At 32.7% G+C, this 23,295-nt stretch overlaps 2 protein-coding genes across 2 annotated transcripts; both read left to right on the plus strand.

The window, feature by feature from the left end:
• Positions 1-1,176: 1,176 nt before the first annotated feature.
• Positions 1,177-2,476, plus strand: LOC105792448 (uncharacterized). The gene is made up of 4 exons (XM_012621029.2): positions 1,177-1,377; positions 1,497-1,622; positions 1,704-1,877; positions 2,088-2,476. Exons 1-4 carry the CDS (start codon positions 1,288-1,290, stop codon positions 2,187-2,189), a joined length of 492 nt encoding a protein of 163 aa, XP_012476483.1. The 5' UTR covers positions 1,177-1,287; the 3' UTR covers positions 2,190-2,476.
• Positions 2,477-6,959: 4,483 nt separating this feature from the next.
• Positions 6,960-8,636, plus strand: LOC105793709 (cationic peroxidase 1). Its single transcript, XM_012622552.2, has 4 exons — positions 6,960-7,219; positions 7,489-7,686; positions 7,785-7,950; positions 8,042-8,636. The coding sequence occupies exons 1-4, from the start codon at positions 7,004-7,006 to the stop codon at positions 8,425-8,427; spliced, it is 966 nt and encodes a 321-aa protein (XP_012478006.1). The 5' UTR covers positions 6,960-7,003; the 3' UTR covers positions 8,428-8,636.
• Positions 8,637-23,295: the final 14,659 nt, after the last annotated feature.

Below are 23,295 nucleotides of genomic sequence, written 5' to 3' on the forward strand. Positions count from 1 at the left end.
ATTATTTAATTGGATTAATTTTTAATTTTTATAAAGCACGGGATCAAATTACGGCAAAGTAATGAAATGACTAATTTATCATTTTAAAAAAAATAAAAGGATGGAAAGAAGAAATAGAACTAAATTGATTAACTGTTGCTATCATTTTAGGGAATTGAGATCATGAATTCATTTTGAAATTCCCCATTCTTGGAAAGTAAACCAAAAACAAGGGTGGAAAAGGAAGTGTAGTGCAAAAATAGATAGGGTAGTAGAATGGAAAGTGGAGAGAGAAGTGGAGATTTTATAAAGAGAGAGAATTATCCTCCCCGTGAGGGAAACTTGGAGGCATTCACAATATCCCCCCCTCCCCCCTTCCAGCTTGGAACATGCATGTTATGTTTTGACGCTACCCTTCCAACTTTCGATATTGGTGTCGCAATCACGAGTAGATTCCTTCGCTGCCGTCCTTTCAACTTAACCCCACCACACTCACCCACCATTCCCTTACTTTACATACATACATACATACACACATACCTATTGATTTCCATGTATGTATGTGTATATGCATGTACATCCATGATCGACTTCCAATCCATCAACATGCAAAACATAGTTTTCCTCTCCCAATACTGATATAAACTTGAAGACCATCATCCCATAAAAATAAGAATCTTTTGAGTCATAATTTGGCCCCCCCACATCTATTTTGCTCAGAGAATTGAAGTCCACTCTTATAGGATATGGAAAGGAACAAAATTTAGGAAAGTAAATAATTAACATTCCTAGCTACAAATAACTTGGGTTGGTTAACTTCTTATTCTTCAAATCTAGATATCACTTTCTTCCAACCTAGATACAAACATCATAATATATAGTCACCAATTTCATTGGATAAAAAAAAGTATTCAATTGGTAAAAGGGAGTGAACCTGAACCATATAGGAGCAGAGATGAAGTTGTGAATGATTTGATCGTCGGTGAAGAATTTGATAAAGGTGATTAATTTGCATTGATTTTTGTATTTGCTGATGATGTTGGCTTACTATATATAGGCATAGCCAACTTTGAATTCGTGTTTTGGAATGTGGAGGAGGAAAATAATCATGTACTATATATTTATTTATATTTTATATGATCAAATTTATTTATATTTTATGTGATCAAATAATAAAGTGGCATCTCAATTCATGGGGGTCACATAAAACTGGCATGGGGCTGGCTGGCTCTTCACCCTCCTATTTAAACAGCCAACCCTATCAAATTAACTGTAAAGGAAGAGAGAAGTTAAAAGAGAAAGAAAGAGATGAAGAACGTGGTTTCTAGGGAGCGCAGGATGGCTGCTGCTACCTGTAAGAAGATGCGAACCCTTCGTTCCATCACTAACTCCCATGCGGTAATATATATGTATACATATATTTACTTCTCTTCTCTATGCCTGCAATCACCACCATAATATTGGCTTCCATGGTTTTCCACTACTTTTGAAATCCTTTTCCATGTTTATCTCTGCAGTACAGTAAAACCTCCATCATATTGGATGCAACAAAATACATCGATGAACTGAAGCATAGGGTTGAAAGAATTAATCAAGATATTGCAATGGCACAAAACTCCACTTGCCAGAAGAGTTGTCCTGTGGTAATTAAAGTTTAGGTTAAACTTGATTTTGTATACATGTTCCTAGTCATATTCTGATTTCTCTTTTGGTGTATGTATCAGCAACTAAGGGTTGAAGCTCAAGATAAAGGTTTTCTCATCAAGGTGTTCAGCGAAAGATGCTGTGGAGGTCTGCTTGTATTCTTATTGGAAGCCTTTGAAGAGCTGGGTCTTGATATCTTCCAAGCTAGGGTTTCCTGTTCTGAAGGTTTTCTTTTTGAAGCTGTTGGAGTAAAAGTGAGAAACCAATATTTATTTGACACAAATGTATATGTTAATTGAGTCGTTCACAAGCGCACGCATGCATCTCTTTCTTTATTCATAATATATATCTGTGTGTGTGGCACCCCAGCAATGCACTCAGTCATACTCATACAATAAGTTTCCATATTAGGCATTAAAATTAAATTTAAGACCAATGATTGAGTTTGTTTTTGAACATTTCAGGATGACCAAGGATCATCAGAGTGCTTAAATGTTCAAGATATTAAAAGAGGGGTATGGAAAGCTATCCAAAACTGGAGTAATCAAGTTAAGGAGAGAACATGATGAAGGCAACGCTTACGTACCATCCTTGGTTCTTTTATCTTAGAGATCTATTAGGGTAGCTAGCTTGATAAGTTTCAAATTTCTTGCCAGCAATTTGTTATCAGTCTATCAGTAGAGTTGGGCATATATATGTTGTCAAGGGTACACCATGTGATACCTGATGATCGCCAATTTGGCCGAGAAAATACAAAGACTGAAGACTTTGAAATGTCGAATATGTAAACATGTGATTGGCGTCTGTTTTATGTGGCAAGACAAATAATGGGACCAATATTTATTTTATTTTATTCATGGCTCATGATCCCCTTCTTGGTTCCCCTACAGATAGCTAACCTGGTATATATTAGGTGCACAACATAACTTGGTTTTTCACCATCCAATAAAATCAAGCACTCCATTTAAATTTTCAACCCCATTCTTTCGAGGGAGATTTAGCAGGGTCCAACAGTTTTGAAACTCGTGGCATATAGTTTACAGAACTTGTATAGTGCCTTGAGGATTTCGTATGATTCAACCATAGTCAGCATGTCAGGCATCTTTCTCAGTATGAATGTAGTTCCCCTCAAACTACAACTTGTGATGGAGCAAGGGTAGGACCATCAACCAGAACTTGGCTAAACTTGCACTTCACTGCCTACCAACCTCTCTTTTGAATAATATTCTTACAAAACATCAACCACAACAGTCCTTCAAGAAACATCCTGTGATGTTTCTTGTCTCATGTTATGCTGCTTTGTATTTCAAGCTACGCAGCGGGGAAACAGACATGGAAATATATGTACAAAAATAGAATACAGTAGTACAATTGAATACTATATTTAAAAAATACCTTTTATATTTTTATGTTAAAATTTTTAATGCAAATTAAATTATCGATACTGTTCATTAGTTTAAGTTGGACTAAAGTCTCGTAATTAATTAAAACCCAAATAAATTTTACATCTAACCAAAGCTAAAATGTTGATTAATTAAAACTGATTTGTCATTTAGTTCTGGCCAAAAAAATTGCATATCAAGCCATCAAATAAGTTTTCATCAAAGAATATCCAGGTACGAAAGCTGTTATTTGCTCGTGCTGCCCCAAGCCTAGCTAACATCACCGCAAACATGGAATCAATCTGTAAAATAAAATATAAAAAGAAAACACGCATTAATACATTCATCAATTTCCATGGCCAGCCTTCTTTATTTCTAATCCATGGTCAACCGTATTGACACTCTCCCTAAATGTATGAGAGAGTAGAATTTGAGATTGGGTTGACTTAATTGTGAGCCAGTAGGTAAGTAATTTGGAGAAGTGTGAGTGCAATTATCCTTACGATGTTGAGTAGATTCAGCTTGTATAATTATTCTATTCAGAAATTATTTACTGGATTCATTATTTGATTATAGTTTTATAGATGTATGATTGCTTAATTTGAACTTTGTTAATATTTTTGGTTTTTTATTATTAGGAGGAGGTCGGATTTTCTCTTTAGAGAAATTTTCAAAATGTTGTTTGTTTGGGAATCGACAAAACTTTCAGAGGAAGGTATTGTCTTTAATCTTCGTGAAGAGTCGATGTACAGTTCACAGAGGGGGGCCACCTCGATTGATGGAAATGGGTACCTCTCGACAGAAGGTATTGTCACTAGTCTAGATTGTTAGAACAAATTTTTAGTAGTTTTTGTATTCAAGAGCCTAATGTCTCGAGACATATCTATATAGTCTCGAGACAATTGTTTATAAGTCTCAAGGAAGGTGGCATTTGTCTTGAGACAGAAGTACATCGAAGCTAAAATAGATTTTGTCCTACTCCAGATCTCGAGACAGAAACTCTTTGTATTGAGACACAACATGTAGTATCTTGAGACATGTTAACTTCGAAGCTAAAAATTCCAAAATAATTTTTGACCTGTCTTGAGACATAAATTTAAAATTTGACATTTGAGTCTAAATTCAAGTCCTAAGTTTGATATTAATTCGTTATAACCCTGTAATTAGTTGAGATAGATTCTTATGTATTACAAATGCATGTGTTTGATTATAATAAGTGGGCTTATTGTTCTAAATGAAGAATATGGATTTAGATTTTGTGAATTTATGTTAAGTTAGTCACAATTGCTTTGGTGATGTAATGTGATGTCACACATTTGGATCCAATAATTAAGTCTGGTGTTTGGGTGTCATAGACTTTCCCCTCAAAAGTTTAGATGTAAACTGACTGACACAGTCTAGTTTATTTAGAAGTTTTTCACTCAAAAATAATTCCTAATTGAATAGGTAACGTATTCTCTAATCTATACACTTAACCCAAGCTTTTCAATAATACAAATGAGCTTGTTGAATTACAATAACTTATCCCCTTAAAATAGCCCCCTTTTTTTTTCAAATAATCACCATATTGGTAGAGAGATCTTTGAACAATCTTTTATGATAGGATATTCTATTTAAAAGAACTTGAAAGTGTAATTTGATGTGCATAAAGTAATGATTGCCAACAATCTTTAAGGTTGGATAAATGAAGGACCAAATTAAATAAGGCAAATTATAATGTGTTTCCAGCTTTTTCACAAATTGCAACTGACATTGTGGCTAATAGCAATGATAATTATGAGGTTTTGCTTAATACATGAATCAAACCTGAACTTGGATGAACCAAGAGTGATTAAAGTTCAATTTTTTCTTCGGATTTACAACCTAGGAAATCCATGTCCATTAGCAATGGTGAATAGGTCGGAAACCCCCCAAAAATAATAATTACAAGGAGCTCCATCGTTTGGGAAAATTAAAGAAAAAAGGAAAATCCAAACCTGGATATCACGAAACCAATGTAATTTGAATTTTTTTTGAATATTTTAATATATTTTTTTTCATATTTTGAATATTATATAGAATTTTCTATAACCTTTTAGCAGTTTTTAATTTTTTTAATATTATTTTATTACATGTCCGCATTTTATGCTTCTTGTTTGTTACGTCATCCGTCGCTAAAAATCAAATTGATCCATTACGATTTTGATTAATAGAAAAATAAATTGATTTAATTTTACTCAATTAGAGCTCATATTGACACAAATTTTCACCAAAATCTTAATCCATTTTTGGAATTGTTTTTTGCTAAAAGCTTTTTCACTAAACGGATGCATTCTTTGTTGCTCTACCCTGGTTGCGAATTAATTAGGTTCTAGAGAACTGAATTAGATCTGTTCATGGTTGTGTTATTTGTTTAGACTCGAAGATCCGCTTGAAATATGAGAGGATTTGGATAAAAATATTAGACTCAAAAAATGAGCCTGGGTAAAAGAATTAGGCTCGTTTAAAATATGAGTCGGGCTCGGGCTTGAACATTTAAGACCCGTTTTGACATTTATAATACTTGATATTATGTTATTTTTATATATTATGCAATCTAGAACACATTAAAAAAATAAATCGATACAAAGTGTATAATCTACTCTAATGTAAATATTAAAATAATCTTAAGATAACTATATAAAAATTTCAATAAATAAAAAAGTATAAAATTAGTAAATATTAAAATAATATAATATAAATATTTTAAAAAATAATATGGACTTGATTTAATCTTTTACAAATATAGATTGATTTGTGTAAAATTTTAAGTCTATATTTCAAGCTGAGCCAAGCTTAGACAAACATAAAATATAGACCCGACCCAACCTGATTCTTTAACTCTTCTAAACTGAATTTACAGCGTCGTGAACGTTACGAGCATAAGCCTGTAAATATTAATTTTCTCCCTTTTCTTTTCTTCTCTCTAATCTCTTTTATATTCCTTTCCTGCTGCTTCCTCAACATTGGCTAATTAAGTCACAAAGTTCACCCAAATTGCCTTTTCCATTTTATTTGACTTTTTGACCACTCACTGCCCAACTATTAATTCTCAGAAGTAGCTAATCAATAAGATTTAATCATATGTAGGGAATTCCCTTTTTTACAATAAGCTCAATTTATATGAAGAGTTTTTTTTCCCTCCCCAACATAATGAAAGTTTCCATTATATTCAAAGAAATTGGGAGAGGGATGAAATTTTACTAATACCTTATTGACTTCATCATGTATTCTTTAATTAATTTCTTCGGGAGTGATTGTTGTTATATTTTGACAAATTAACCCAAACCCTCTCTATCACAAAGACTTGGGAGTCCAATTAGCTGTGGAAGATTCTCAAGTTTGGGGCATTTGCAAATCCCACATTTAACAATATTGAAATATATATATATATATCCAACTAACTCATTAACATAAGCTTCTGCCTTACTAGTTGACTTACTAGTTTATAGATTCCTGATTAGCATTTTGTTCACACTTGCACTCACCCCAGCCATTCTCTAAATTTGGTCCAACAACAACCAAGAAAGGAAAAATAATTTCCAAGGACCTGTCAATGCAAATGCAGATTAGATTACAGTAGACTGATTAGAGAAATACTTATTACTAACTAGATATTAGCTAGCGTATCATTTTGGTATCGTATTCGTATATGCTGACCTGCCCTCTCAACGTCTACGTATTTTATTTTGTATTCATCACCATATACATATATATTATACATGTGCATATGTTTATGTTTGATTGATCGATCGATTGAGGAGGTGAGATATCCACTGTCCATGTGCATGCACTTTTTGAGCTGTCCCTCGTTTACTAATGTTCTCTACTTTTTTGACATTGGAATCGGATGGTAAAATATTTGACATTCTTGCAAACTGCATCTCTATATATATTCAGCTTAATTTGCATACAAAACAGTATCCTTCACAAATACAAAGGCTCCCTGCGCTTCTATTACTCAATTGGTTTTTGTGATCATGGCGTTTCGGTCTCATTATTTTAACTTGTGCTGCTTCTTTGCGATGATAATCCTTTTTGGGTCGTGCTCTGCACAATTATCATCGTATTATTATGCCAAAACATGCCCAAAAGCTCTCTATATTATCAAAACTGCAGTATTGGGAGCAGTGGCCAAAGAGTCTCGCATGGGAGCTTCTTTGCTCCGTCTCCATTTCCACGATTGTTTTGTTAATGCATGTTCTGCCTTCCTTTGCTGTCTCGATTCTTCATGCACGCACACATTTCGATTATAATTAAACATGTTGATTTTCTTTTGATGCTGGATATATATTATGTAAAAGCATATAGATTACAACTAAAGTGAACATGGGATAAAAAGATGAGTTGAGATATGAAACTTAAATTTACATTTGGATCATTTAATTCTTAGTTTAGATATAATAAACAACATGCATGCATGCATGTAGAAGCAGAAAGGTGAATTGATGTGAGCGTGGAACAGGGTTGTGATGCTTCTGTACTACTCGACGATGATGACGCTTCAAATTTTACTGGGGAGAAGAGCGCAGCCCCGAATGCAAATTCACTAAGAGGCTTTGAAGTGATTGATTCTATTAAATCTAAGCTGGAAGCTGCCTGCCCTGGTGTTGTTTCTTGTGCAGATATTCTGGCAGTCGCTGCCCGTGATTCTGTCGCTACTGTAAGTTACTAATAAATATATATATGGTCAATCTGTATCTTTCCTAAGTATTTTAACCAATGACTTTATGGGGTGTGTGTGTGTGTTTATTTCACCAGTTAGGCGGGCCAACTTGGACAGTTGAATTAGGTAGAAGAGACTCGACCACAGCAAGTTTCAGTAATGCCAATACCGACCTTGCTTCCCCACTAATGAACCTCGATGAACTTATATCCGTCTTCTCCAAAAAGGGTTTCACTGAAAAAGAAATGGTTGCTCTCTCTGGTAAAAACTACTTGTTCAACTCTCAAAAAACTATATAATTTTGTCATAATTGTGCGAAAAACCGATAATTAATTACTTTGAAATTTATCAGGAAGTCATACCACTGGCAAAGCCAGGTGTTTACTGTTTCGAAACCGGATCTACAATGAGACGAATATAGATTCAGAGTTCGCAAAATCAATTCAATCAAACTGTCCAAGCTCTGGAGGCGGTGACAACCTTTCTCCGCTAGATGATGGCAGCCCCGTCATTTTCGACAATTCTTATTTCAAGAATTTGGTTAAAAACAAGGGCCTACTTCATTCAGACCAAGCACTCTTCAATGGGGGCTCCATGGATTCTCAGGTTGCTACGTACAGCGAAAATCCTATCACTTTTTATGTGGATTTTGCGGATGCTATGGTGAAAATGGGGAACCTTAGCGTATTGACAGGAACCGACGGTGAAATTCGCACTAATTGCAGGAAAGTGAACTGATTTGAACTATTCAGTTAGTGTCAGCAACAAGTTAATCCAGCCAATAATACTAGCTACCCCGTACTATATTATTAATTGATAGCTTGTAATTTTCTTCTTTCTTTTTTTACCCCTCTATTCCCGTTTATATGACCGGTTAAAGCTGGCTATGCTCGTCTCTCATGTAAGCCTTATAACTCAAATAATAATAATAAATTTCTCTTCTCAAATCTTATTGTCGAAACCATTTTTTTTGAAAAAAAATGGGTATCGATTTTGAAAATGGAAATGGGGAGTCGCCATCGATCCTTTATTGAGGTGTGATCGACTCACCTTGAAAATGATTTTGGTCTACGAAATTTGAGCAAACAGGTTCGGGAGTCGGTTACGCACGAGGAAGGGTCAGCACCCTCGTAACACCCAAAATTGGTACCGAATCGATTGTTTAATGTCTTAATATCGAAATTTTGAAAAGATTTTAAAATACGATCCTTTGAAAAGAAAACTTGAGTAAGATGAATTGGACAATGAGATTCACTTATTTCAAAGAAATAAATCGTTACACCTAGTAAGTTAGAGTACGACATTTTAAATCCTCAAAATTAAGTTTATCTCTTGACTTTTAAAACCTATGCATTTTGAGAAGGATATCCGATTATTTGGGTTAAATGAGAAAATCAAGACCCAGTAAGTTAGGGCTCGATTTCACAAAATTCCTAAATATCGAATATTGCCTTTATTTTCAAAATCCTCGTCTCGAGAAAATAACTTGACATATCCAATGCGTTAGGACACAACGTGTCGAATTCCCGAGAATGAGTTTTTATTTAAAATTTGTATGTTTTAAAAAAATTTCGATTATTTAGATTCGACGAAGAAAAATTGAAACCCAATACGTTAGGGGTCAATTCTCTCGAGGATTCCAAACTTCGAGTATTTTGAAGATTTTTGAATAAATTGGTTTTGACACTTAAACTATATTGAACGTAACTTTTTAAGCGGATAAAGCGCGATGGAATTTCAAAGTACGATGCGAAGCAATAACTCGTAAGCCCAAAATATATATTAATGAACACGAGTAATCAATCAATACAAACAATTAATACAATGCATATAAGAGTAATAATCTCACATCATATATTACGTTAACATTCAAAGGCTAATGAATTAAAGGTCAATCAAAGCACCCAACAAATTAATACATATGAAATTGTACAAGTTTTTTAATAATTTAAGAAATGTGAAAGAAGGGAAATCGTAATTAAGGGATTATTTGTATAAAAAAATCTAACATGAATAATATGTATAAAGTTTAAAATAAACCAAGCATATAGTAAAATAGGGCTTTAAAAATAGATATAGAAAACAATTTAATAAGTAAAACAAACAAACAAATAGTACGTGAAAACGAGTTTTAAATAGCTAATATAAATCAATTTAAAGCAAATAGTATAGAATAATGTTAAAATTAGTATATAAAGCAACTAAAAACAAAACAATATATAAAAAAATCATTTACTGAAATAGGTTGAAATAACATATAATGAGTTATATAATATATAAAAGAGGAATTTTAAAATAAACCAACTTAAAGATAATCGGATTTTGAAATAATATATATAAATCATTTAAACTAAATAACACCTATGTATATATATATTTATTTTAGAATAAGTGCTATATACAATAATTTAAAAATATGTAAGTAAAATAATATAAAAATAGAAAATAAACGATTTAAAATATATATATATATGTTAAAATAATCAAAATAAAGGTTAAGAATTAAATTGAAACTACAGCCAAAATACGGGGTACAAATAATAAATAAAGGAAGGATTAATTTTAATTCGATTAAAAAAATGAAGGACCGAAACAGCAAATAAACATACAGAATCAGGTATTCAAAACCAAATAGTGAAAACGACATCGTTTTACTGCGGACTCAAATGAAACTGAAGTCAAATACACAGTACGAATTAAAAAAAGAAAAAGAACTGAATCGCAACAACAACCAAACACATAGGGACTTATAGCGCAAATAGACCATTGAGCCAAAAACGCGCGGATCCTTCCCTTGGGTCGGGTCACCGCGCGGGCATAGGCCGTGAAACGGCGTCGTTTCCCTTTTGTTATTTAAAACAAAAATTTCCTTCAAAATCATTTCTGCTTCAGTTCCTTAAAAAAAACAAAAAAAAAAAGGAATCTGTTAGGGTTTTAACCCTAACCCTTTGAGCGCCGCCGACAACCAGGCCACACCAAGGCCTCCGATCTTTGCCCGATCTCCGATTGCGACGGAGTGGGCAAAGCCAGGTACGCCGCTTCTCCTTTAACCCCTTTTCGTTATATCTATATGCATGCAACAAAAAAACGACAGGATCACTTGCTAGGAAGCAGATACCGAGAAAAAAACGAAAAAAGGAACCACCTTTTTGAGAAAAAAGAGTCAATCGATCTTAATCTCTGTTTCTTTTTTTCATTTCAATATGTCTTTTTTTTGTGTATTTGATACAATATCTGCGTGGGTTTTTTTTTTGTTTACAGTCTAATCTTGGCTTTCTTATAGCCTCCTCTTTACAGAGGAAAAAGAAAATAAAATAAAAGAAAAAAATTTCGTCGTTGTCCTTCTGTCCTTTTCTTTTGCTCTCGTGAGTTTGTCGTGTTTGCAAGTACAGCCAGCTAGAGTGTACGGAGATGCGCGTGTGGAGCGGCTCGGAGGTGTGGTACGTGCGGTGGCGCACGCATGAGGGCAAAGCCTGTGTTCGATTGCGGCGCAACACCTGCTAGGGTTTTCTGTTTGTGATTTTTTTGCTTTGGGCTTCAATGTAATTGGGCCGAGGTATTTGGGCCATCATAATTGGGCTATTTTTGGACTGTTATTTTGTTGTAATCTGGACATTTGGACTTTTAATTTTTTATTTGGTTTTTTTTCTTTTCTGAAATGTATGTGGGCCGGGCAAATTTGGGTTACTACACTTATTATTAGTTTTTTATTGATTTTATACATCAAGATAAAAAGACAAAAAAAGACCCTCTGGTTTTTTTAATCATTATTTAATTGAATTGGTACTTTACTAACTCAAATTCAACTAAAACTGTTAAAAATCAGGAGGAAAAATCTGATTTGTTATTCTTTTATTAAAAAATAAAAATAATATGGAACCACAATTTTATACAATCATTTCTCTACGTATTTAACATATAGTAATATAGTATAGGTGACATTAAAAGAATAAAAAAAATGTTATTGTCGACTTAAAAATGAAACGAAAATTGGAGTCGTCACCAATCCTTTATTGGGATGCGATCGGCTCACCTTAAAGACAATTCTGGTCTGCGAAATTTTGAGAAAACAGGTTCGGGAGTCGGTTACGCACGAGGAAGGGTTAGCACCCTCGTAACGCCCAAAATTAGTACCGAATTGATTAATTAAGGTCTTAATTCCGAATATCGAAAATCCGTGAAGAATTTAAAAAATACAATCCTCCCTTTTATTAATGTTCATTTTATAAAAGATACTTGGATAAATCGAGGCGAATGCTAAAGACCTTCTTATCTCAGAGTAATAAAATGTCACACCCAATACATTAGGACACGACATTTTTAGTCCTCGAGAATAAGCTTGTCTTTTGACTTTCAAAACTCGTGCGGTGAAGTTTAAAAGGGATATCCAATTGCTTTAAGTCAGATGAAAAATCAAAGCCCAATACGTTAGGGCACAGTTTCTCAAAATTTCGAGCATTGAATATTGCCCTTATTATTTTTTGAAAAATTCTCGTCTCGAGGAATCTGTTATTACAAAACTCCGGTAAGGAAAATCTCGAACACACGATCGGAACTCGAAAAGAAAAAGAAGAAATAGGACAAGGCTCCAAGGCGTGTATCAAGCCACTATCTTTAAGGTTATATTCGCCCCCACTTATCTTCAGTGTGCAAATGAGTTCCAAGCAAATTAACCTCGAGGATACAATGAAGCCAATGACTATTTGCGTTTTGCACTGACGAGAATAGTCCACTATGCACTGAGTAATGTGTAACAAAAACTCAATTTCTACAAAGGATTTCTGCAGTAATACTTTATAGAATAATCTAATAATATTAGAAAATGAAGGAAGAGAAGAAATAATATTAGAATTTTTTGATATATTTCCAAATGAAAACCCATTCCTATTTATAGGAATTTTCTTGTCTCTTCATAGAGACATCTTTCAATAGGTGTCTTTATGAATAAATATATAATAATAATTATTCATTTAATTTTGTAACTATTCAAATAATATTTTTTTGAATAATTATAATTCTTTTTTGTAACTATAAATGAATGGGTGTAATTAATCAAATGATATAACTTTTGACCAATGACCAAAAGATTTATCTTTTGATTAATTACACCCATTCATTTATAGTTATTGGGATACTATAAATATTTGAAAATGTTCCAACAATCTCCCCATTTTCAAAATATTTAGATTTTGATATTCTTGGAAATCAATTTGCATAAATAAAGGTGTCTTACGATTGAACCTTCACTTAGTGAAAAACATGTTAAAGTTAATCGAAATTGCATGGTAGACTAAGCTTTGAACCAACTATTCCATTTGATTAATCAACACATCTCACACAATGATTTCAACATCAGTCAATGCTTAGTATCTAGGGACACTATTATGGCCATGTGCCTATGTCCTCTTTTCATGAGTGCTTTGTCGAGCCAAGCCCTTAAGCTCCTAGAAGCGGCCACACTTCCACTCACATAGGTAGATCCCATCAAAAGTGTTCCCGTAATTATAACACTCTAACATATTTATGTTATGGGTCCATTAAGAGTATATTACTCATCCTTCCCTTATCATTACGGGTACCTAGCACTTTAATCTTAGGATGAATTTATTTATAGTGCTAACAGTCACATACTAATGATGTACTTTGTCTCATTGAACTCAAGACTTGACGTTATACCAAGCGTTGAGTCGAGTTTCCATCATGGGTGACTCTAATTAATAGGCTTGAGTCCTATCCCTTTGAGGTCCTTTTCTCGCATCTCTAGCAAGACTTTTTGTCAAAGGATCTGCCAAATTTTCACTTGACCTCACATAATTAATAGTGATCACTCCATCAGAGATTAATTGTCTGACATAACTATATCTTAATCCAATGTTTCTAGACTTTCCATTATATACTTGGCTATATGCCTTTGCTAGAGTAGCCTCACTATCACAACGAATAGAAATAGGTGAAATTGGCTTAGGCCATAAAGGTACATCATAAAGCAAATTTCTTAACCATTCTGCTTCTTTAGATGCAAATGCTAATGCAATAAATTCTGCGCCATGGTGGAATCGAGAATACATGTTTGTTTCTTGGAACCCCAAGAAATGACTCATCCACCAAGAATGAAGATCCATCCACTAGTAGATGCATGATCTTCCAAACTTGTAATCCAACTAGCATCCGAATACCCTTCTAAAACTGGAGGGTATCCATTATAACACAATCCATAGTTAATAGTTTTCTTTAAGTACCTAAGTACTCTATTCAAAGCTTGCCAATGCAAACTACTTGGATTACTTGTGTACCTACTCAATTTTCCAACAGCATATGCAATATCTGGTCTTGTACAAGTCATTATATACATAAGACAACCAATTAGACTTGCATATTTCAATTGATCAATTTTCCTACCAGCATTAGATACTAATTTTAATTGAGGATCCATGGGTGTAGATGCTGGTATACAGTTGAAGAGATCAAACTTTTTAAGCACATTTTCAATGTAATGTGATTGTGATAAAGCTATAGTGCTTTCATCTCAGGTTATTTTAATCCCAAGAATAACATTTGCTACACCCATATCCTTCATAGCAAAGTTGTTTGACAAGAATTTCTTTGTGTTTTCTATTTGTTCCAAATCCGTGCCAAAAATGAGCATGTCATCTACATATAAGCAAATTATGACACCCTTTCCATTATCAAATTTGTTATATATGCACTTATCGGATTCATTTATTTTATAGCCATTAGCTAAAACAACCTTGTCAAACTTTTGGTGCCATTGTTTTGGTGCTTGTTTAAGCCCATATAAAGATTTAACAAGCTTACATACCTTATGCTCTAGTCCTGGAACAACAAATCCTTCCGGTTGCTCTATGTACACTTCCTCTTCCAATTCACCATTTAAAAAAGCAGTTTTAACATCCATTTGGTGAACAACCAAATTATATATAGAGGTAAGTGATATTAATAGTCTAATTGTAGCAATTATTGCTACTGGAGCATAGGTATCAAAGTAATCAATACCTTGTCTTTGTGTAAAACCTTTTGCTACCAACCTTGCTTTAAATTTATCAATGGTTCCATCGACCTTCATTTTCTTTTTGAAGATCCATTTACAACCTATTGATTTGGAACCTGGTGGAAGATCAACTAAGATCCAAGTTTGATTTCCATTATTGAATCCATCTCATCATTTATTGCTTCTTTCCAAAAGCGAGTCTTGATATTTCACGCCTCTTCAAATGTAATAGGATCGATTCGGTATTATAACAATAAGGTATCTTATTGCATATACTTTCACCTTTTCCTTCTACAAGAAACATAATGAAATCTGGTCTAAAATCTTTTACCTTTTTAATCCTCTTACTTCTTCTTAATTCTTGACAAGATTCATTATTATTATCAATTTATTTCAATGGAATCTCATTCTCATTTGAAGAATGAATCAATTGTTGTGGTTGTAATTGTCTTGATATAGAATTAAACCTATTTTCATCAAAAATAGCATCTCTTGATTCAATAACAAGATTAATTGAAATTGAATCATTTGGTTCAATTACCATGAACCTATATGCCTTGCTATTATGTGCATAACCTATAAATATGCATTCAATTCCTCTTTCACCTAACTTTTTACGTTTAGGTGTTGGAACTTTTACAATAGCTCTACAACCCCAAACCTTCAAATAATTAAGGTTTGGTTTCCTTTTCTTCCATTGTTCATAGGGGGTTATTTTAGTTTCCTTATTAGGAACTCTATTCAATATGTGACAAGTCGTTAGAACACTTCTCCCAAAAACCTTATCCAAGACACGAATATGATAACATTGAATTTACCATTTCAGTCAAGACTCTATTTTTCTTTCAGCTACACCATTTTGTTGTGGTGTGTAAGGGCTGAAACTTGATGGACAATTCAGTGAGTTCAAAATAACTTGGATTATAGTATTCTCCACCTTTATCCGATCTTAAGCACTTGATAAATGATTCACATGAAGTTCAACTTGATTTATAAACTTTAAATTTATCAAGCGCTTCATCTTTTGAATGCAATAAATATACATAACAATATCTAGAACAATCATCAATAAAAGTAACAAAATATTTCTTTCCACCTAATGTAGGAGTATTATGCAAGTCACATAAATCACTATGTATCAAATCAAGCAATTTTGTTTTCCTTTTAACCTTAGGGAAAGGATTTCTTGTAATTTTAGTCAACATACGGTATTGCATTTTCAATATTATTATTAAAAACAGAATTAAATCTAATTTATACATGTCATTCAATTTTCTATAATTCAAAGACCTAATCTATAATGCCACAAACAAAATGATTCAACCATATAAGCAGAAATAGTATTTTTATTCTTATTAATAATATTAAGTTTGAACATGCTTTCATACATATACCCTTTTCCCACAAAAATTCCTCCCTTAGACAAAATAAACTTATCTGCCTCAGAAACAAGTTTGAAACCAAACTTATTCAATAGACTTTTCCTAACTTCTGGTACATAATATACATCATTTAAGGTTAAAACCTTTCCAGAAGTGAATTGTAGTTCAACAGACCCTTTGCCTTTAATTGTTGCGGTGGAAGAATTTCCCATGTACAAGACATTGTCATTTTCACATTGTGTGAACTTTTTGAACATGCTTTTGTCTTTGCACACATGTTTGGTTGCTCCGGTATCAATCCACAATGTATTATCATCTTGTGCCATATTAATTTCAGATATCATTGCAACGAACTTTTCGTTATTATCGACCTTAGAAGATGATTTCTTCTTTAAAATCGACATTCATTCTTGAAATGTCCCGGCTTTCCACAATGATAGCATGAGCCCTTTTGTTTCTTTTTGAACTTAGGTGCTCTATCAGCCTGATTGAACTTTCTTTTGAATGATTTAGTAGTCTGTACTTCCTTCGTAACATGTACTTTGGCATTTTCAGAATTTAGGTTCTGATCTTGTTTTCGATACTCTTCTTCAATACGAAGATGATTTGCCAAAGCCTCAAGAGATATTTCCTCTTTCTTATGTTTTAGACTTCTTTTAAAGTCTTTCCAAGATGGAGGAAGTTTGTCTATTATAGAGGATACCACAATCATTTCATCCATTTTCATATCATATTGCTTAAATTGATTCAGCATCTTTTCAATATCACGAAATTGTTCCATAACAAAACGACCATAAACCATTTGATAATTATTGAAATGACTGACAAGAAATTTCTTACTTGTAACATCTTCGGTCATGTATCTTGCCTCCAATTTGTCCCATAATTCTTTAGCGGTGACGTCGTTTTGGTAGGTGCCGAACAAACCATCAGATAAACCATTCAATATGTGGCCCATGCACATGTAATCAACATTGTCCCATTTTTTTCTTTCTCGGGTTGCAGCAACAGATTCGTTTTCATTCTCTTCAGGTCTTGGAGTATCCAAAACAGCAATCTTCAAAGTTGATAACAAAAAGTGCATCTTTTTCTGCCATCGTCGAAAATTGCCACCATCAAAACGATCAAGTTTAACAAAGTTGGAAGCCAACTCCCTTAGTGTTCCACTTTCATGTGTTGTGGTAGTCATCATAATATAACCTTAAAATTGTTATTACAAAACTCCGGTAAGGAAAATCTCGAACACACGATCAGAACTCGAAAAGAAAAAGAAGAAATAGGACAAGGCTCCAAGGCGTGTATCAAGCCACTATCTTTAAGGTTATATTCGCCCCCACTTATCTTCAGTGTGCAAATGAGTTCCAAGCAAATTAACCTCGAGGATACAATGAAGCCAATGACTATTTACGTTTTGCACTGACGAGAATAGTCCACTATGCACGAAGTAATGTGTAACAAAAACTCAATTTCTACAAAGGATTTCTGCAGTAATACTTTATAGAATAATCTAATAATATTAGAAAATGAAGGAAGAGAAGAAATAATATTAGAATTTTTTGATATATTTCCAAATGAAAACCCATTCCTATTTATAGGAATTTTCTTGTCTCTTCATAGAGACATCTTTCAATAGGTGTCTTTATGAATAAATATATAATAATAATTATTCATTTAATTTTGTAACTATTCAAATAATATTTTTTTGAATAATTATAATTCTTTTTAAAAAAATCAAATGATATAACTTTTGACCAATGAGCAAAAGATTTATCTTTTGATTAATTACACCCATTCATTTATAGTTATTGGGATGCTATAAATATTTGAAAATGTTCCAACAGAATCAACATGTCATGTCCAATACATTAGGACACAACATATCAAATTCCCGAGAGTGAGCTTTTTGTTTATATTTTGATTAAAGCATATTCTCGATTGTTTAGATTCAACGAGGAAAAATTGGAACCCAATACGTTAGGACCCAATCCTCTCGAAGGTCCCAAATTTCGAGTATCACGTTATCTTGAAAGTTTTTGAATAAATTGATTTTTGATACTTAAATGATATTAAACGTAATCTTTTGAACAAATAAAAAAACGATTTGAATAATAATGTACAATGCGAGATGATGATTCATAAACTAAAACGTATACTAATGAATGTCAAACAATCAATAAATATAAATAAACAATACAATATAACAATGGTAAGAATCTCATATTATATGTTGGTAAATATTAATATTAAAAGCTAAAGAATTAAAAGGAATATCAAGTAAATTAATACAAACAAGCTTTAAAATAAAATAAAAAATGAATAGCATGCAAGAGCGGAAATTGAAAATTATTAATATACAATAAATCACATGCATAAAATTTTATCATAAACAATATATATATATGAGTTTGAAATAGATTTAAAGGAAGACAAAAAGAAATAATATGTGAAATTATAATATTAAAATGAATTTTAAAGTAAATAAAAAATATATATGTAATATACCAAATAATATAAATACATTAATCTAAATAAATTGATAAAAAATACGAAAGGGATTAAATTGCAACTAAAACAAAATTACTGGGGAACAAACTTAAATAAAGCCAAATAAGGGCCAATGTGCAATGATCGAATAACATGGGGGACGGAAATAGGAAATATTCCCATCCCTCCAAAACGCAACATTTCAACTTGGGCCAAAATGAAACAAAAACAAAATGTAGGGCGAAAATAAAAAAAAGGCAAAAACTGATTTGAACATGCCCCAAAAGAGAGAGGACCCAATGCGCAAATTTACCCTTTAGGCAAAACACGCGGATCCTTCCCTCGGGTCAGGTCACCGCCCGGGTCTCGGCCTTTAACGACGCCGTTTTGAAACCATTGCGTTGGCGTCAAACGACGTCGTTTCTTATGTTGTTTATAAACTAAAAAAATAAACCTTAAAGTATCAGCAGCCCTCTTTTATTTTGAAAGAAAACCTAAAACAGAGAAGCACCCTCCATGTGCTGCTTCAACATCGGAGTCCCCAACCATCTGGTTCCAATCGGAACCAACGAGGGATTCGACGGCGGGCTTAACCAGGTATGGGCTCTCCCTTTTTTATTTGTTTTTCTTTTTTAAAACTGTAACCAAAACATAGAAAAAAAAAGAAAAAAAGAAAACAACTGAAAAAGAAATAGTTAGAAGAAAACTCCGATCACCTTTTTTGTATCTTTTTTTTTTGATTGTGTGCGTAGAGGGACACCCTCAGTACATCCATGGGTTTTTATAACCCGAAAATAAAAAATACAAATCTCTTTTCCTTTTTTTTCTGTTATTTGCCATTGCTTTAGTTTGTGTTCGCTGCAGGTACGGGCGTACGGAGGAGGACGTGGCATGTGCGGAGGAGATGCACGCGCGCAGAGGCGCAGCACGCGCGGGAGAGTCTTGGGTTCGACTGCGGCGCTGCTGGCTGCTGAAGGCTGCCCTAGGGTTTGGTTCTATTTTTTTCTGTAATAGGCTTAGGGTTAGGTGTATTGGGTTAGTGAGTTTGGGCTAGGGTTAAGGTTTATAAATCAGGCTTGAATTTTGGGTAATTCGAGTTTAGGCCTGCTATTGTAAAAACTGGACTGCTATTGGACTTTAATAATTATTTTTTACTTAATTTTTATTATCTATATTGGGCCATCCAAAATTGGCTATTACATTCTTTTATTTAAAAAAATAAAAATAATATGGAATCACAATTTTATACAATCATTTCTCTACGTATTTAACATATAGTAATATAGTATAGGTGACACTAAAAGGCCAAAAACTTCTCTTAATCACCTGAACAATTTGTCTCACTTCCTTCTCTAAACTGCCGTTAAACAGAGAAATCCATCACTGTGGCATGAGCGACCATCCGGCCTCATGGCTGGTGCCACTCTCTTACCACCGGTCACTCTCCATGGCGTTTAGACTGATGCTCCATTCCTTCTTTATTGTTTGTTGGGATTTGGTAGGAGTGTAATAAACGATGAATTGTATGTGAACCGTTCGTATAACATTCGTTTATTAAGCTAAATAAACGAGTATGAACAAAATTTTTATATTCGTTTAATAAACGAACGAACGCGAATAGAGGTACTTTCGGTTCGTTTATGCTCACGAATAAGCTTGTTTAAAAGCTTGTTTATAAGCTCGTTTATTGACTCGTTTATTTATTAATGATATTTTTTATAAAAATTCCATTAGTATATTAATAAAATTATTTTAAAAATCGTTTATCGTTCCATTAGTATATATTAATAAAATTATCTTGGTTTGTATTTTTTCATTTATATTATAATTATTAATATTTATATTTGACTATTTTTATCTAAACAATATATGTGTGTATGTATTTATTGTTTGTTTGTTTATTATTTATTAACATTGTTTATGAACATGTTCGATTAAGTTAAATGAGCATGTTTGTGAATATTAAACAAACAAATATGAACACGCATAATTTTAAATAAAAAATAATAAAAAAATTTTGAAATTCTTAACGAACACAAACTGATCACGAATAAACTTAAAAATAAACAAACGAATATGAACAGAGGTTTGTTTGTTTAAGCTCAGTTCATTTACAATCCTAAGATTTAGTTGGGATGTCGGATTGGGTTGGTTCCACCTCAGTTGAAAGGAGGTGTAGCCACCTAAAGAAGCCTTTACGCTAGTCGTTAGCTTATTCTCTTTGACCGCCACGCTCCTTATCATTTCTTCGGTAGGGCTTCGTCCATCTTTATAGCTTAACATTTATGATCTCTATGTTCTTTAATTTTCCTTGGTTGTGTACATTTTTTGTATGTTCTTGAAGTGCCGCCGACTTCTATTGCTGGGGTGTATGGTGCTTGTCTCTTTTTTGGTTTTTGTTTGTTAGTTAGGTTGAATTTGGATTAGCAGTGCATTTACCTTATATTAGTATAAAAATAGTGGTAGTGGTGAGATTAGATACTATAACGATACTATAACATAAGACAAAAAATAAGCTAAACGCACCGCACTGCCCATCTAAACCCACACTTAGTTGTTTTGGTGGCACTTCTTGATACAACATGACGATAAAAATAAACTTACAAAAAATTAACCAAAGGTTTCAAGGTGTGTATTCATATCACTTTCTTTAAAGTTTTATTCGCTCTCACCTATATTTTAAAATGCAAAAGGGTTACAAACAAATAAAACTTGAAAATATAATAAAACACAATGATTGTCTATATTTTGCACTGATAAAAATAGTCTACTAAGTACTAAGTGTAGTCATTGGCGGATACAAGAAGGAGTAGGTGGGGGCCACTGGCCCCTAGCTTTTTAGAAATTTATATAGACCCCTTAAGATAAAATTTATTATATTAAACTCCCTAAAAATTTAAATTTTACTCTCCAATCCCCAAAAAAATATCAACCCCTTTTAAATTTTAAAATATATATAAATATATATTTATCTATTATAAAATAACTTTTTTCGAAGTTTCAAAATTTTAAAACTTTCAAAGGAAGGTACGATAAAATAAACAAATAATCAATTTTTAAAAAATATATAACAACTAAAGAAAAATCTTACCCATAAACCTAGAACAAACTAAAAAAAGAAAAGAAAAAGAGTAGTAGTGGAAGAAAGCAATTAACAAATTATAAGTTTGCCCCCTTAAGTCGTATTTCTGGATCTGCCACTGAGTGTAGCGTAGCAACAATATCAAGTTCTATAAAAAAAAATTTTACATCAATTTTTTTATAGAACAATCTTTGAATATTAGGAGATGGGAGGAGAATAAATAAAATTTTGTGTATGAATTTTTTGTGTGTCATGCAAATGAAGTTCCACACCTATTAAATAGGAGTTTTGAGATATAACTATTCAATAGGTATCTTTTAAATAAACATTTTTCTAAATAGATATAATCACTCAATCAAGTGACATAACTTTTAATATTAAGATTATCACCATGAAATGTGATAATTTTTATTAATAATCAAGTGATATAATTTTTGCATCACCTGTAATATTTTAATTATAACTATTAAAACGTTATAAACATTTTGAAAATGTTCCAACAATTCATGCTTGTGTCACATGTACTGGTTTCAATCTTCAAGTGGGAGCAAGAGAGAATAACACAATAGAGAGTAGAGGTGAGCAAAATCTGATTTGATTCGAAAAATTCGATAAAATTTTTAAATTTTGAATTAAATAGTTCGAGTTATTTGAGTTAATCAAGTTATTTGAATCAACTCGAATAAAAAATTAAGTTTTTCGGTTTAACTCGAATATGAATTGCACAATTCGAGTTATTCGAAAATCCAAATAAGAAAAGGCAAAACTATGCCATTTTAATAAATGTTTACCTTTTCTAAAGTTAAAAGGCAAAACTACATTGTTTTGATAAATGTTTACTTGTTAAGTTAAAAGGAAAAACCATTATATTGTTTATGTAGTTAAATAATTTTATACTTCGTTTACTAGTCAAATAATCGGTTCATGTAAACGCAACATTGAGTATAAATAATATGATTCGTTAGCTCAACTTGACTTGACTGGAAATTTTTTGATTTGATTCGATCCGATTCGAAAAAAAATTCAAATTGAGTTTGGTTGCTAAAATAGGATTCATCAACTTGACTAACTCGAAAATTTTTGACTCAATTTGACTCGACTCTGTTGGAACATTGGCAGCATGCTTCAACAGATTTGCAAGCAGAATCAATGAAGAATCGAAGCAAAAAGAGAACAGACAAAGCAGCAAAAAAAAAACTTGAATGCACATCAAAAATTTGTAACTAATCAAATCATGTATTTCATTCAAATTTTGAAATATAAAGGAGTTACAAAAATAGCTTGACAGTTACCTAATATGTTTAACTACTCCAACTAATACAAGTCAAAGCAATAGCTAAAATTATGCTCAAAAGTAGCTGGCCAATCAGCTATTACATCAAAGATCATTTCACTAACTTAATCTTACTAACTTTGTAAGTAAGTTAAGATTGAACTAAACTAAATTACAAAAGAACAAAACATCCAAAGTTGATTGCTTCATTTGGTCTAGCTTCAATCTTGCGCACCAAGCAATGCTGCTGAGCTTGATGGCCAACCATGCTGTTGGTTTCATGTTGCAATGCAGTCCAGCTTTCAACACTCCTCCTTGGACTGTATGCAACACATACAAATTGCGCTTCTCAATGTCTCAAATCGAGCAGCTCCTA

Source organism: Gossypium raimondii, chromosome 8 (genome assembly GCF_025698545.1).
Source record: "Gossypium raimondii isolate GPD5lz chromosome 8, ASM2569854v1, whole genome shotgun sequence".
Taxonomy (NCBI): domain Eukaryota; kingdom Viridiplantae; phylum Streptophyta; class Magnoliopsida; order Malvales; family Malvaceae; genus Gossypium; species Gossypium raimondii.

Excerpts from the sequence above, each read along its gene's own strand:
- LOC105792448 (XM_012621029.2), top strand. The coding sequence starts at position 1,288 with ATGAAGAACGTGGTTTCTAGGGAGCGCAGGATGGCTGCTGCTACCTGT. Across the intron at positions 1,623-1,703 it reads GCCAGAAGAGTTGTCCTGTG|CAACTAAGGGTTGAAGCTCA; the intron begins GTAATTAAAGTT and ends TGTATGTATCAG. Across the intron at positions 1,878-2,087 it reads TTGAAGCTGTTGGAGTAAAA|GATGACCAAGGATCATCAGA; the intron begins GTGAGAAACCAA and ends TGAACATTTCAG.
- LOC105793709 (XM_012622552.2), top strand. The coding sequence starts at position 7,004 with ATGGCGTTTCGGTCTCATTATTTTAACTTGTGCTGCTTCTTTGCGATG. Across the intron at positions 7,220-7,488 it reads TCCACGATTGTTTTGTTAAT|GGTTGTGATGCTTCTGTACT; the intron begins GCATGTTCTGCC and ends AGCGTGGAACAG. Across the intron at positions 7,687-7,784 it reads CCCGTGATTCTGTCGCTACT|TTAGGCGGGCCAACTTGGAC; the intron begins GTAAGTTACTAA and ends TTATTTCACCAG.